Source organism: Canis lupus, chromosome 14 (assembly GCF_003254725.2).
Source record: "Canis lupus dingo isolate Sandy chromosome 14, ASM325472v2, whole genome shotgun sequence".
NCBI lineage: Eukaryota > Metazoa > Chordata > Mammalia > Carnivora > Canidae > Canis > Canis lupus.
In genome coordinates this window covers 28,898,916-28,916,087 of record NC_064256.1, presented here as the reverse complement: position 1 = coordinate 28,916,087, position 17,172 = coordinate 28,898,916, and the positions used below count along the sequence as shown (strand labels likewise).

Genomic DNA, 17,172 nt, shown 5'->3' with positions numbered 1-17,172 from the left:
ATTTACTAATAATAAATTTAGAATTTTTCATCAATGTTCATGAGAATTGTCAGTAATTGTTTTCCTTATAGTATCATCATTAGGTTTAGTTAACAAGGTTAGCTAAAGTTATTGTGCTGGCTTCAAAATACAAGTTAGGGAGTATACAATCCCTCTGGATTCTCTGAAGCCATTTACACTCAAAGTTTTCCTTTTGGGAAGGTTTAAACAGTTATTTAAAAAATATATTTAACACTGTATAAAAAGTCAGTTATTCAAAATATATCTTTAAAACTGTATAAATTTCCATATTTTCTCCTGTGTCACTTTTGGAAAGCATTGTTTTTCTGGGAATTTGTACTATGTGCATTTTCAAATCTATTGCATAAAACTGTTCCTGGTATCCTCTTATTTTCCCATTAATACCTGTATTATGTTTATTGATGCACTTTTTAAAAAATGTTTTATTTATTTGACAGAAGAAAGAGAAGAAGCACGGGGAGGGGCATGCAGAGGAAGAGGGAAAAGCAAGCTTCCCACAGAGCAGGGACATCCATGTGGGGGCTCGATACCAGGACCTGGGATCATGACCTGAGCCTAAGGCAGATGCTTAACCACCTGAGCAAGCCAGGCACCCCTTTTTATTACTTATGTTTTTAATTTGTTTTTCTTCCTTCCATTTTCTTTGGTTTTAGTTTGCTCTTCTTTTTCTAACTTCTTGAGTTGGATACTTAGCTCATTGATTTTAGCTATTTTTCTCTTTAAATATATGCTGTGATGGCTCTGCATTGCCTTCTAAACATGGCTTTAGTGTGATCCCTCAGATTTTGAAATTGTTTTATCATTATTCTATTATCTTATTGTAATTTGACTTCTCTTTTGATCCATGAATTGCTAACTATAACATTGCTTTGTTTCTAATAATTTGGAGAACTTTTTGCCATTTGTCATTGATGTCTGGCTTAACATCACTGTGGTGAGGAATGGCTGTTAGTGATTTCAGTCTTTCAAAATGTGATAAAGCTTGTTTTATAGTCCAGCACATGATTATTCAGTATATAATGTTGGTGCTCACCAAAGCTTTTTTTATCTATACTAATTTTGATCAGTTATGTCTGGAAGCATTTTCTCATTATGATACTGTCTTAATATATTTTTCCTTTTAGTTCTGTCAATTTTTGTTTTATTTATGCCAATGCTATGTTTTACATGCATAGATATTTTGGATATGCATACTTAGAATGGTTGCTTTTTTGTTGGCATAATCCTTTTATCATTATGATATATCCATCTTTAACTATAGTAATCTTGCTTTCCTTAAGACTATTTTATCTCATATTGGCATAGTGAGACCAGCTTTATTTGATTATCCTTGCATTGTAAATCCTTTTCTATCTTTATTCTTATTGTTTTTTATATCATGTTAAGGTATGTCTGTTATAGGCATCATTTTTCCAATGAGACTGACAATACTATTATGAAGTATTTAATCCATTCATATTTAATGTAATTATTGATATATCCACTATATTTTAATATTTGGTTTTTTTCATTGTTTTTATCTGTTTTATGTTACTTTTTCTCTTTTATTTCCTCTTCATTTGGATTAATACATTATTTTAATTATTCCATTTTCCTCTTTTGTCTTTTTAATGATACATTCTATGGCAACATTGATATCCTTGATTTATAGAAGTCTAAAATATATTAGTATTTTTTTACTACTGACTTGTATGATATTTTTGTCATGTTTAATTATTCACATATCATAAAACACTATTATTATTATCATCAATCTCCCTATACTTTTATCAACATATTTCCTGGAATTCAGATGTACGGTGTCTTAGATTGTCTTCCTTGGACACTTTGAGACAGAGTTTCATGCAGAAAGTTTATTGGGGAAGAGTTTCAGAAGTAACACCTTCAAGAAGTGAGGAAACCAAGTTTGGAAAGATAGAGAAGCAAATCCACAAAGGCATTGCAGCTGAAGCTGCAAAGTGATCCTCCTGAACCTGAGACAACCCTTTAGAGTTGTCCCAAATTGATTCAAGATGACTGGGCTTTTGAGTATTTCCTTTTTTTTCCTCGTTTTTCCCCACCCCCATCCCTACTCTGTGATGCTTTACTCTTAAGAACAACCTTTTCTACTTTTTTAAAAAAAAATTATGTTTATTTATTCATGAAAAACACACAGAGAGAGGCAGAGACATAGGCAGACTGAAAAGCAGGTTCCCTGTGGGGATCCTGATGTGGGACTCGATCCCAGGACCTTGGGATCACAACCTGAGCCAAAGGTATACACTCAACCACTGAGCCACCCAGGCTGAGTAACCTTTTCTAGTTACAGATGTTTAATTTCCTATTAAATGTAGTTACACAGATCTTAGGCCTTCCAGGCATTAAATTGATGTACTGAATAAACTGAGGGGAGGAGAAGTGCAGATATATTTTTAATATTTACTTAGTTTCAAATGCTGTGCTAGGTATTATCCTTCCTATAAGATAGACATATCCATCTTCATCTTAAGGACTTTAGATTAAATTTAAGTGTGAAAGGAAAAATATCAGTTAGATAGGATATGAGATGCTATAACAATGAGGTCCCCAAAGTATAGGGTTCCTGCAGATTAGAAGTTTATTTCTCTCTCATGTAACTGTCCATAAGTGGGCAGTTTAAGATTAGTAGGTGGCTTTGTCATCCTCAAGATGGTGCTTCCATTTCTGAGTTCAAGATAGCTATTTCCTTTGTTAACACTGTGTTTGCATCCTAGACAGCAAAGTCAGGGAAAGACAAGATGATCTCTTCTTTTAATGATGTAATCCAGGAGTGCTATACATCATTTTTGCTCATGTCCCCAAAATAGCAATGATCTAAATAATATGGAAGTTTATTTCTCTTTCATGTAACAGCCTGAGGGTAAGCAGCCTAAGAGCATCCACAGTATTAGGAGCCACATTTCTTATTATTATTTCATTATCCCCTAGAGTTTGCCATCTTTTATATGGCAGAAGGTAGATGGACCACATGGGTCCACATGTCAGCCAACAGAACTAGGAGAAAAGAGAAAGTGAGGACACCTCTTTTCTTGTTGTGAGCATAATCCTAGAAATCTTCATATTACCTTTGTTCTTATCCCATAGGCCAGAATTTGGATAGGTGGTCAAAACTGGCTCCAAGAAAGACTGAGAATTGTGCCTACCTAAAATACTCTCTGTCATAGGAGGCCATTGTAGGGTTTTATGCAAGGCTGTAGTGCAAACTAATTTTTCAGAAGTTACTGTGGATGCTAGAGAGAAGTAGACTCAGAAAAGTAGGCACAAGAGTAGAAGCAGAAAGACCTAAGAGAGAAAGGCACCTTTGTCTAGGGTGGTAGCAGTGAAGGTGGTGAGAAGTGATCTGATTCAAGATGTGTTTTTAAATTTACTTTCATAAATACTCAGCAGAATTTTCTGAAGTATTCTATGTGAACTGTGACAAAGAAAGAAGAGTTGGATGAATGGCTTCTTTAGGTCATTAAATTCAATTTAATAGGAAATTTTTTTTGACTTCAGTAAAAAATACTGAAGTTTTTCTTGATCTACTATGTGACAATCACACTGTCCATCATCCTGGTTTTTCTTCCTAGAACATATCTCTAGCCGAAATTATCTTGGTTCATCTTCATTTCTGAAGATGGTAATAGAATAAAAAAATTAAATGATATAAATAGAAAATGAAATGATGGGAGTCAGAAACCTACACATTGAAGAGTCTACAATGTCTATATCCAATATAGATATGTATTATTAGGGGCACCTGGGTGGCTCAGTGGTTGAGTGTCTCTCTGCCTTTGGCTCAGGACATGATCCCAGAATCCTGAGATCAAGTTCCTCTACAGGGAGCCTGCTTCTCCCTCTGCCTATGTATCTTCATTCTCTGTGTCTCTCATGAATAAATAGATAAATAATCTTTAAATATATATATTATATATATTTATTTATTATTTATTTATATATATTGTGGAGGAAGCTCTGTGGTGGGTATTCATCTATGATACAGAGATCTTCAGACATTGTTCCCATTCTTTTAAATCCATGCACTAGGGGGGATCCCTGGGTGGGTCAGTGGTTTGGCACCTGCCTTGGGTCCAGGATGTGATCCTGGAGTCCCAGGATAGAGTCCCGTATCAAGCTCCCTGCATGGAGCCTGCTTCTCCCTCTGCCTGTGTCTCTGCCTCTCTCTTTCTGTGCCTCTCATGAATAAATAAATAAAATCTTTTAAAAAATCTATGCACTAGGATCTTCTTTGGAACATGATGTCCAGATATATGTAAGTTCGTGTATTTTTTCACCTTAAGGTACTCCTCTTTTCACATGAAGGAAGAGCAGACATGCTTTGCAGAGCTCTGCTCATTCAGAGAATTTTCTTTTACTGACATCCCTGAGAGGCCTTGTAGTAGAATAGTAGCCCATTTTTGAGGCACATAAACATAACAGGACAAACCATCTTGAATTATGCTCAGATTTTTTTCCTTTTCTGATTTCCAGTCAAAGAGTTATAGAACCCCCAGCCTAAGCCTCTGTATGTTGCTGACTATATATGTTCCACATGGATCTAAACTTATTTTTCTTCTCCTTTGTTAAAGGAATAGAAATGAATGCATCTCCACTTCAGTGGCTGTGTATTGCATACCATCTTATTCGGTTCCAGAAAAAAAAAAACACATCTAATAAAGCAAATGCAATCGGAGTTATTATTTGGTAAAGTTTGCAGTTATCCAGTCATATACCATAATCCATCCATTTTTTAGATAGGTGCAAGACTAGTGCTATAAATAGGGTATACAATAGACTGTCACCTCTCCCTTCTTTAAATCATTATGGATGGCAAGAATTGATAGCTTTTGTATATAGGATGAGAAACAAGTATGAGGAAACTGCCTATATCAAGGTAATGCACACCCATATCATGGTGATATACCTTGAGCTATCTTAAAAAAGAAGTCCACCTGGTGGATCTGTGGACTACCATGAGTTAATTGCAGGCCAAAATTCCATTCATTATCTGGCTCCCATATACCTTCATTTTACTAGGGGGATTATTCGATCAGTTTGGGTCTCAAAGTCTCAATTTCAGTTTTGACTCTGAATTCAACAATCCTTAAAAAGCTGTGTATGTTCTCCTTTATTTCATGCATAGTCACTTGAGTTAATGACTTAAGGTCCCTTTGGAAAAGGACTGAGAAATTACTGCTTTCATACTCTCATAGTATAACTGGGTGCTTCCTCTTTGAGATCTTCTCTAGCCTTTAATCAAGAGTCTTCAATCAAAAGTCTGAATATCAGCTCAGGTCTGGAAACTGGGCAAAAGATGGTGTCTTTTGGTTGGGAAGAGAGGAAAGAGAGGAGGGAAACCTGCCCTTAGGTTGCATTCTAAATTATTTTCATTGTATAAATCCCTTGCCCATCTGTGTTGCCTAGAAAAGCTCTATATTCTATTTATTTACTCTTATCTTTTTTTCTGAAGTTTAAGCCCCAAGTTTTTTGCTTTTGTCTTCCTGTACATTGTAAGAATCACACTAATTTTTCTCCTGATCAGTAAGTGCTATCTTTTGGTGTCTATTATTTAGAGACTATCATTCCCATTTTTATCAACAATTCCAGTTCTGTAATATCATCTCTTGCCCTGCGTATAGAAGTGGCTACTACTGAGCTTCTCAATGATACTGAATCCCTCCTCAAAGAATATTCCTTAATGTTTGGTAAGTGGAGTGCTACATGGTTTATCCTATAAATTATAGCTAGCTGGGTGGATATCTAGTCTTCTGTGTGTATTTTTTCTCATGCATACCCAGTACACTGAGTCTTTTGATCCTTTCTTCCTTTATCTTCCATGGCAGTTCTGGAATTTCTACCTTACTTAGCATGACTAAAAAATTTTCCAAGCTTCTTACCAGCTATTAACATTATCTCTCAGGGTATATGGCAGGGTTTTATATCCCAAAACACAGGAGAGTGCTCCATATCAATAATTACTATATCAAAATATATATTCTGACATTGGTTGTTAAAGATCCTTAGCATCTACATATGTATCATCTCCCAGCATCCTTTAGCAACTTCAAGAGGTAACACCACTTCTCTCTTATTTGTCTCATAGCATCACTGTTCTGGTTTACTGGTATTTGAGCTTGAATATTTGTTTGATTGTCAAGGGAAGTGATGGCAACAAATACTGATAAAAAGCAAGGATTATCTTTGAGAAATCTGCCTCTTTCTAGGTTTCTCCATGATCTTCAAGAGTGGATAGGGAGGGTAATATCATGTAAATGGAGGGATTGGGTCATTTCTGCAGACCCAGAGAAAATCTAGGCAATTTTATTTCTGAATTGCATTTATCCAGATATCCACTTATCACTATTGTAACTCTCAGGTTCTGATCTTAGAATAGGAGACCAGACTTCTCTGAAGTCTGCTGCTTTTATCATTAAGTACATGGCCTCGTTCTTTGTTCTTCTTATTCTCTGACTGTAGAAGATTAGATTTCCTTATATCTTAAAAAAGAAGCCCTTTAGCTTCCACTTTTTGCCTGGAATTGGTGATTTATCAATGCTGTATTTGCTTTCACATCCAGCCATTAAACAAAAAGAATCCTCAAATTGTATTGAAGATCTACTATGTGTTAGCCCCTGAAAATACACAGTGAATAAGAGAGATGGTGCTCTACTTCTAGCAGTTTATTTCCTTTAATCTAAACAACAGTCCTGCAAAGACAGCAATATTTTGCCAATTTTAAGGAGAAAAAAACCTCAGAACATTTATTTCAAATAGTAGAACAAAGAGCATCAAGACTGTTAGAGACCTGCTTGTGGAACTGAAGAAAATGTGTCCCACATTTCTACTGTAGTCGATAGACAAGACCTCATTCTACTCTAGCACAATCTTCTAACAGTTTTCTTACCTTAAGCTTTCTACAACATTTAATGGTCTCCAGACCCTCTCTCATGACCTAATGTAGCCCATACATTCCCCCTCCATGTAAGTCTTAGAGTTTCACACTTGGTTCTAGATGTACATGATACCTTTTTAACTAATGCTTGTGATCTGCAACTAATTCTGTATCCTCACCTGGTCATATCATATGTTAAAGCAGATACTTATGCCTCAATATTACCTCCCTTTTGGTTTTAAGATTTGGCAAAGATATTTGTAATTAAAAGATAAATTATATTTAATTTGGCTATCCTTTTGAGTATATATCTTTGCTCCTTTAAATAGTATTTTAATATTAGACATATAAGAAAATTCAGGTCTTATGATTTAGTAAAAATTGGTAAAGAAATAAATTACTAGTCAGTAAATATAAAAACTATTTATATCAAAATATTCATCACATCAAGATAAATTGTGTTAGTTTCCAAGTTTAGAATTATTAAATTAATTGTGGCATAGTCATTAAAAAGTATAGGTTAAATTACTGTTTTATTTTTGTTTTTTTTTTTTGTTTGTTTTTTTTAACATCTGTTTTCACCTTACTTACTTTTTTATTTAAATGCAATCATTTAGGGATGCCTGGATGGCTCAGTGGTTGAGCGCCTGCCTTTGGCTCAAGGCTAGTCCCAGGGTCCTGACGTCCCGGGATGGAGTCCCATATCCGGGTCCCTGTGGGGAGCCTGATTCTCCCTCTGCCTGAGTCTCTGCATCTCTCTGTCTCTCATGAATAAATAAATAAAATCTTTTCAAAAAATCCAGTTAATTAACATAAAATGTATTATTAGCTTCAAGGGTAGAGGTTAGCGGTTTATCAGTCTCATATAATACCCAGTGCTCATTGTATCACGGATCCTCCTTAATGCCTGTCACCCAGTTACCCCAGCCCCTCACCCCCAACCTTTTCAGCTACCCTCAGTTTGTTTCCCATGATTAAGAGTCTTTTATGGTTTGTCTTCCTCTCTGATTTCAATTTGTTTTATTTTTCCTCTCTTCCTCTGTGATCATCTGTTTTGTTTCATTTTATTTTTTAAAGGTTTTATTTTATTTTATTTTAAGATTTTATTTATTATGAGAGACACAGAGAGAGAGAGAGAGAGAGAGAGAGAGAGGCAGAGACACAGGCAGAGGGAGAAGCAGGCTCCATGCAGGGAGCCCGATGTGGGACTCGATCCCGGGACCCCAGGATCACGCCCTGGGCTGAAGGCAGCGCTAAACTGCTGAGCCACCAGGGCTGCCCTGTTTCATCTTATTTATTGAGATATAATTGACACATACCATTTTGTAAGTTTAAACTATAAAACATGTTGATTTGATACATTTATATATAGCAATGTGATTGAAGAATTTTAATAACTTTTGAGAATGTTTATGATATAGAATTACATTAAGAAAGACTATCATTAAACTACATAGGCAATATTATTATTATTTCATTTTTAGTATATACATAAATATGAGGTTTATAAAAAGTAATTATTTCATACAATGAAATAATAGATTATTTTTATTTATTTACTTTTTATTTAAATTCAAGTTAGTTGGGATGCCTGAGTGGCTCAGTGGTTGAACATCTGCCTTCCCCTCAGGGCATGATCATGGGATCTGAGATGGAGTCCCATATCGGGCTCCTTGCAGGAAGCCTGCTTCTCCCTCTGCCCATGTCTCTGCTCCTCTCTCTTTCTGTGTGTCTCTCATGAATAAATAAATAAAATCTTAAAAAAATAAAATAAAATAAATTCAAGTTGGTTAACATATAGTGTAGATTATTTTTATTTTCCTAGATTTTCTAAAAGTAATTTGTGGTACTTTTCAAATCAGGAAAATGTGTTATTTCAAAAACCATTAAAAAAAATTCTTACTGATATTTATCCCTAAAGTCTTAAGACAGTACCATCATTAGATGAGTTTATTGATATATTTGAACTGAAATGAGGAAAGCTTTCATATAATTTAAGAATGTCATTTGGGGAGTATTTGAATGGCTTTGAAAGAAACTAATGATCTTAAATAAAATTATGAGTGATATATTATGATTTTAAAAGAAAAAGAAAAGCTAGGTCAATAATACAATATTTAGGGAAAAGCACGATAGATATAGTTAGCAACATGTTAAGTGAAATAAGTCACTTGCTTTAAATCTGCCAAGATTGCTGTTATTCATATTAACTACTGATTTTGAGTTTTTGTCCACAGATTAGTTTATTTATAAGTTAGAATTCAATAAGGTACCTGGAAAAGATTTGTATTTTATTTATAAACATATGACCACATTTCTTTATTCCTAAGGAATTCCAGCTTTCTTTTCCTATATGCATATAGAACAACCAACTGCTCATCTTTCATTTGGAACATCCTCCAGTCTTTAACCTTTACTGTTATTTGACTATTCAATTAATATTCCCAGTCATACATTAGAAATATGTTAAAACTAGAATTAAATGTCTTGAATGAAAGCTTATAATGCCACATCATTTTCTAAAAAAGACTTTAATTAATTGAAGTCTGAAAATATTAAATGACTATAAGCATTTTTTATATTAACAAAAGTCTCCTGTTTTAGAAATTAGAGAGAGGTACAGTTTGAGATACTGATAATAGTCGTTAGGTATTGGATACCTGTTATGCTCCAAATACAAAATCATGCATATTACACAATTGTATATCTACTTTTCCACTAATATTATCGTAACAGTATTATGTGCCAGCAATGTGGTAGATTCAAATAGAAAGAAGGTAGAAAATAAAATTAAACCAGTAATGTTATAAGTATAGTCACTGCTATGATAGGGAAGTACTGGAGACAGAAATACATACTAGGAACACCAAATCTTATTGAGGACATTAGGAAGTTAGAAAATAAGTGAGATTAAGTTGAGAATTATAGAATGAGAATGAATTAGGTACACAAAGACAGAGAGAGATATTCATATTTTTCCAGGTTTCTGGTAGGACAAGGGGACACATTGAAGAGTCAAAGCCATCTTAGTATGAAATCAACATGGTTTTAGCTAATTATTGAACTGAATGCTTGGATTTTATTCCTTTCTCTCCTACTTAACTGTAAATGCCATGAGGGTAGGAAATGCATCTGTTTTATTTCCTTTTGTGTTCCCAGGCCTGAACTTGGTTTCTGGCACACAGTGGTAGCCTAACGCTTATCTGTGAAAAAAACAAATGGACAACTGGACAGCCTGAGGACAAACTTTGTGCACATCACAGGGAGATATTCATGCTAATATTTAAAAAAAAACATCCTATTATAGGTGAGGAAACTGACTCAGCTTTTAAAACAGTGCTGAAACTCACAAAGTGGATATATAGAAAGTAGGGATAAGAACCAAAGCCAGTGTGGTTTCCAATACATTATGATAACTCTTTTTTTTTTTCTTTTTCTTCACCTCAGTCTGTTTCCCAGGAAATATATGACAACTCTTAAAAGAAAAACCATAGGTCTAGTGCTGATGTACAGAACCCAAAAGATCCGGGGAACATTTCATTCAATTCTCTAACCTTTCAACCAAGCTATTCACACATTCTGAGAAAAGACATCACTGATGAAGGCCCAAGTGTGAACACAGAATAACCATTTAATGGCTAATATTCTACCAGTGTCTATATTGTTATTAATATCGGCCAAAAACAAAAAGCAAAAAAAACAGTGTTCAAAACCCAAAGTCTTACAACATTAATTAGCAGCTGTTTCTTAGACACCAAAGGTAGAATTATTAATTTCTTCACTCACTTTTCTGCTTTTCCCCTAATATACTTTATTCTATTACCTTCTTGCTCACTTCATTTTAGTTTTATACATTATTATTAAGCCTTTTTAAAAATTCCAATCTATTTAACTTCATTATCTTGCTTTACTGACAATATTCATTTCCATCTGCCTGTTTGTATGTCTCTCTGTCTGTCATCTATTGAGACTTAGTGTCCCTGGGATAAAACTGAATGATTCCAAATAAGTTAACTGTTTATCAAAATTTTTAACTTCCTTAGAATTAATTTAAAAATCCTACTTAGGACTATCAATCAGTTGAAAAAGAAAGAAAAGGAAGAAAGGAAGGAAGGAAGGTAGGAAATCACTTAGATTTCAAACCAAATAGATGAATACATCTGATCTTCAAAATTAAGTTCTAAACTATGTCTCATCTATTTTTTAATCCTTGGAAGTTCATCTTTTCATGCAAACTGACACTAATCATTTGAGTAAAAGTTTAAATATGAACCTCTGGAATAACAGTCCAGCAGGTTAGCAGTCTAGTCATCTCATCTATTAAGAACTGCTCAAACTAGGGCAAATACTATAGAACCTTCTGCTTTTTGCTCATGTTATAAAACAAGAAATCGAAAAGACTACAGTGATTACCACTGTAAGATCCTTGGCAAGTCAATGTGAAACCTGACTGCCAGAGATTAGACCTCTGTGTAATAGTACCAGCAATAAGTTAAGAGGGACACCAGGGTGGCCCACTTAGTGAAGTGTCCGATTCTTGATTTTGGCTCAGATCATGACTTAGGGTCATGATTCCAAGCCCCGCATGGGGATTTGCACTACTTGAGCCTACTTGAGATTCTTTCTCCTTCTCCTTCTGTCCCTCCTCCCGCTCTCCCTCTCTCCCTCTCTTTCTCTAAACCGCTCCCCAAAAAAGATAAGAAAAAGATGACAATAACAATAAAAAACCAATCCCCCCAAACAAACCAAACTCAGTACATTAATAAATAATAGTAACCAAAAAAAAAAAAAAAAGAAAGAAAGAAATTAGAGGTAAAAATCTCAAATGGTATTTTTTGAATTATATATGCACTTTGAGTGAAAAGCCACAGATAAGACAGTGATAAACTGTAAACTTCAAAACTGGAAGCTGCCCATCATTGAAATAGTTCTGTAATACTGCCCAAACTAATCAACATTAATAATATAAATCCCTTAAAGGGTTTCATTAGGCTTAAAATAGACCAACCTACCATGTCATAAATGGACAATTTTTTACTTTATTGAGAAATTGAAAAATTCCGCAAAATTTCTATTCAGATTCACAGAATATTGAAATAGACATTTTATTTCTCAGTTTAAAAATTGAAAATCAAATGACATTGATAAACTGTAAGCTCACTACTAGACACTAAACTGGCAATGATTACTTACCAGGGGAAATAATTGTGAACTGAACTTTGGCTAGCAATTGAAGAGAAAATAATCTGCACAGGTTCTAATGTAAAAAACTGAACCAGCAATTTCTTTTTTCGAAACTCATCTTATTACCTGACCTCTGAGGCAGAAAACCAAATGTAAATGAATGTTGTGCAGCTTAGCACAAAGTGGCACTGTAGAATGTTGTGTATTATGACAAGAAAATCTGGGAATATTGCAGAAATCAAAATGCTCTTAATGGTGTAATAAGAAAAAAATCTATAAAACACCGCAGTATAAAAATAAGCTGTCTTACATTAACTGAGTGTAATGATGCCAATGTAGAACCTTGACAGCCTAGGTGGGTCTCAAAAAAAAATACATAAAAATAAAAAGATAATTCATTCGAAAGGTAGTCATTTTAACTTGAAGCAAATATAGAAACCATATCTTACACATGAAGAATTACAGGTTCATTTGTTATTGTTGAAAAAGAAATTTGCAACCACCTCATTTGCCTGAGGCTTATGTGTGCATGAGGATGTGTGCGTGTGTGCATGTGTGTGATGTTCTCCAAGAGGAAGTTGTGTAGAATAGCAAGCTGGTAATATAAAAAATGAGACAAAATGAGAGTGAAGAAGCCTTTTTTCCAAGCCAGGGCTTTATTAAAACATGAAATTATCTGATTACCTAATAGACTACCTCTTCTAATACTTGATAGATTTTTCAATCCTCAGATGTCTTTCAGGGTGGCAAAGTAGCATTTGCAAGCAAAGTGCTACGAAAGCACTTGCTGCACTAAGCCACCTGCATTGTAAAGATTCCTGGGCCATGTCGCTCTTCATGACTACAGAAATGACTAAGTGTTTACCTGGAGCCTGGGTCCTACATAAGTGGCAATTGACCTTTGAAATTTTTATCTCTATTCTGGATGACTTTTTTTGATGCTTGTAATTTAACAGGAAGTGCTGCCATGATTCAGTGGGTGTATTTGAACAGGAACACAAGCAGAGTGCAGCTGGTTCAAGACTGGATTTGATCTGAGCAAAGAAATATCAAATAGCAAGAGACAATTTAAGTGGGAAAATAAACTAGTGTTCAATTAATAAATATGGCAGGTAAGTTATTGACTGACATATAAAGAGGCACAGTTTCAAATGATCAATAATTGATAAGAAAACCATAAATTCTCAATTCAAGGCTAATATCCATTTAGTATTGTAGAAGGGTGAATAGTATTGTGTGAAGACTTTCATGTGAAACATTCTAAAATAAAAGCTAAATAGGGAGTGGCAAAATGGTTATAACCACATAAGGCTAACTTTCTTAAAGGGCATATGGAATTTTGAAATAAAATGAAATAAAATAATATTTTCATTATATTACATTATAAATGAATGAGCATCATCATTAAGAAAAATAGTTGTCACTACTAACTAAAGTAAGGCATTTCCTTTTCTCGTTTTCATAATGTCTCTGAAAGAAATACTTCATTCAAGTGTAGCAAAAAAAAAGGGAGGTGAGAGGATTTTGAAAATTAGAACTGGATACATATGAAAATTTATCTAAGATAATTCTAGATAGTTGAGACAAATAAGTGTTTCCTTATTGCCTAGCAGCATAACTACAATAACCAGATTATATAATTAAATCTTAGGTTTCTCCTTCCATCCATAGTATAATAGATTAATCTTTAGAATTTCGACAAAATCCCTTCTGAAAATAATTTTCTTGGACACTGATCCATTCAGTGCTGACAACAAAGACCAAAAATATACTCACCCTCATGGATCTTACAGTATAATGAATATTTTACATTAAGTAAAAATGTATGCAAAATTTTACAAATTCAGTTAATCATTTGGAGCTTCCCAATCTGAAGAAAATAAACAAAGTGAGAAAGAATAATTGATGGATGGCTTTCAATTTAGAATGAGTGGTCAAGGAATGCATCTGAGAGAAAGCTACAACTATTTTGAGGCCAAAGAAAAAAAAAACTTTTTTGTGACAACCCAAAAAAACTGTATTGCAAGACAAGAAGGAAGTTCAAACACAGATTCTAAAGTAGGCAAGATTTTTTTTTTTTTTTTTTGGTCATTTTGGGCAGGAGCAAAAAACTATGTGCCTAAAGTGAAATGAGCAGGGGGAAAGCAGGCTATTTCCAGATGAGAGTAGAAGACAGACAATGGCAGGTTATTGAAGGTTTTCAGTAGAGAGCAACATGACCTATTAAACACTTTTAATAGTTTTAGAATAAAATATAGTACAGATAAAATGATCACCTGTGTAAATATCAACCAAAAATAGAACATTGGCAGCACCAAAGAAAATTTCTTAACACCCTATAGTCAATTGCAATTCTTTGTCCACCATAGGAAACGTTATCCTGGCTTTGATAATAAATGGTTTCTTGATTTTTCCATCTGATTTTAGCACCTAAGAATGCATTTCTAAGTACTGTAATTTGTGTGTTAAAATAAATAGAATTGTTCAGTACTTTTTTTTTTTGTATTTGCATTCCTTTACTCAACTATTTGTGGAACTTGCTTATTTAGTTGTTTTTGGCTATAGTTTTTTGCTATATCATGTAAGAGAAACTGAATCAAACAGAACTGTAGTCACTGTGTGTCTGCTTAATTTTGGTTTACTCTGATTGCCAAGGTACCGCCATTTAGGGTCTTAACCCAAGACAAGGGGTATTTCCCAAGTCATCTACTTTGGTGGCCCTAAACTCAGTCCTGCGAGTCTGACAACTACACTCCACTTTATCAGCCACACTTTCTAGAGTGAATGAAAGCCCACAGGGCAAAAGTAGTCCACCTCCCTGAGAAATCTCCACTCTTAGATAGTGGCCCAGTTTTTTTCTTTTTACTCTCTTATTAACTTTATAAACCTTCAAATAGATGGATATATACATTTGTACACATGCGCACACACACACATATATATACACATCTATCTGTATATGTGTACATATAAGTACATGTATGTGTTTATGTATATGCGCTTATATAGTGGGGTTTTTTTGTGGGTTGGCTCAAATTACCTAATTCTTGTTACAGTACATAGTCTTCCCATTTTATGTTTTTAAAAAGATTACTCGCTGCCTGGAGGAGAATGGAGTTAAGTGGTAAGACTTGAAGACAGAATGTAAATCATATCAATACCACTGTTGTCTTCATTATAGATAGAGATGTCTTTGAGTATGATAACTATGAACAGATTTTTTTTCCCTTCTTTTGATATAAATGTCAGGAGTTGCTGATTGTTAGGATATATATGTAAGATGTGGGAAGTAGAGGATAATTATCCAAGGGAAAATTATCCAGGAATTTTCAGAATCAACTATTCCTATTTCATTACTAAGTAGCCCAGCCAAATGATATTTGTTCTTTGTTTTTATTGTTTAATATTTGACTTTAAAATATATTCTCAGGGATGCCTGGGTGGCTCAGTAGTCGAGTGTCTGCCTTTGGCTCAGGTCATGATCCAGGGGTCCTGGAATCGAGTCCAGCATCTGGCTCCCCATAGGGAGCCTGCTTCTCCCTCTGCCTATGTTGCCTGTCTCTCTCTGTGTCTCTCCAGAATAAATAAATAAAATCTTAAAAATAAATAAATAAAATAAAATATATTCTCAAATTTTAGGTTTACAAAATACATTTATAAGATGATGCATGTGTTTAAACAACTAAAATGTCAAATACCACAGATAGACTTAAGGAAAAGTACAATCTTTTATTTTTAAAACCTTCGCTATTTTAATCATTTCAACTGTATACAAATGTATTGCAGGCTGTGTGTGCCATATGAAACTGCTGCCTAATAGTGTAGGAAAGTTAAAATCCAATCAAATCTGCCTCCCGTTAAAGGATTTCCTCAAGAAAACCCAGCTGGCTCAAAACAAATGTCATCTTTGACTGATAAACCAATGTCTAATGAATTTCTCTGCTGAATGACTCATTGAATTTAACAACCATTTGCTCTAGTTGAAATGAAGTACCTTAAAGCTCATTGTTGATGATAGAAATAAAACTGTTAAATACTAGGAAACTGACAGAGTAGAGCCATAGAGAAAATATTTTTATGGATGGTATGTTTGTTAAAACTAGATTCTGGATGTCTTTCATAAAGTCAATATGCTTAAGTTTAAAATCCAGAATGGCAACTCCTAAAAAAAAAAAAAAAAAAAAAATAGGTAAGGGTCTGTTTCTTAGTTTCCTTTTCTCTTTTTTTCCCCTTTTTTTGTTTGGTTTGTTTCTTAAAGTTCACATGAGTGAAATCATATGGTAGACTGATTTCACTTAGCTAATACTCTCTACCTCCATCCGCTGCATTGCAAATGGCAAGATTTCATTGCTCTTTAAGATTGAGTAATATTGTATTATATATACCTTCTTGTGGATGGGTGGATGGGTTAAATAGGTGCTGGGAATTACAGAGGGAAATTGCGATGAGCCCTGGGTATTCTATGGAAGTAATTAAAGGACTATATTGCATATCTGAAACTAATATTACACTGTATGTTAGCTAACTGGAACTTAAATAAAAACTTCAAATAAATAAGGAAGGAAATATAAAGTTAAGAGAATATTATAGACTTGACTGAAAGTATTCAGAGATTTATAGAATAATTAACTTCATCAGATGGGCTTGTAATTATTAATTACTAATAAAAATAAGTGATCATTTTCATGCAGACATTTTAAATGTAGAGTAAGTGATATACTGATTGATTATAATAGTATCATTCTATATAATAACTCATGAATCATTAGCCATTTAAGAAATGACATAAGAATCATTAGTGGAGAAAGAAGTGAAATAGGAAGAAGGAAGTATACTTTGCTGTTACACGGCAATACTTAAAACAATGTTAACATCTAAAATAGGAACAAACATTTGTTGAGTAAATTTTGCTAGGAAGTATTTATATCACGTAGGATTTAAAAATATTGGTGGACTTTGGAAATTAGAGTAGAGCTATTTTATAGTTCTTGGTAGATTTCTTTCAGCAATCATAAAAGTGCAATTACACACTCTTCTACCTGTGTTTGGAAGTAGCTGTTATACTACTATAGTGACCA

General features: G+C 34.0%; 1 protein-coding gene across 8 annotated transcripts in view; it reads left to right on the top strand.

The window, feature by feature from the left end:
• The window catches only part of DGKB (diacylglycerol kinase beta), a 695,350-nt gene that overhangs the window by 530,207 nt on the left and 147,971 nt on the right, over nucleotides 1-17,172 (top strand). Inside the window, exon 24 of one of the 8 annotated variants that reach the window (XM_049093640.1) lies at nucleotides 459-1,276. The exons of the other annotated variants lie outside the window; for them this stretch is intronic. Within the exon in view, the coding sequence (XP_048949597.1) occupies nucleotides 459-574 (116 nt within the window). The 3' untranslated portion in view covers nucleotides 575-1,276. Of the gene's footprint in view, nucleotides 1-458; nucleotides 1,277-17,172 lie in introns of those variants that run through there. 8 annotated transcript variants of the gene reach the window in all.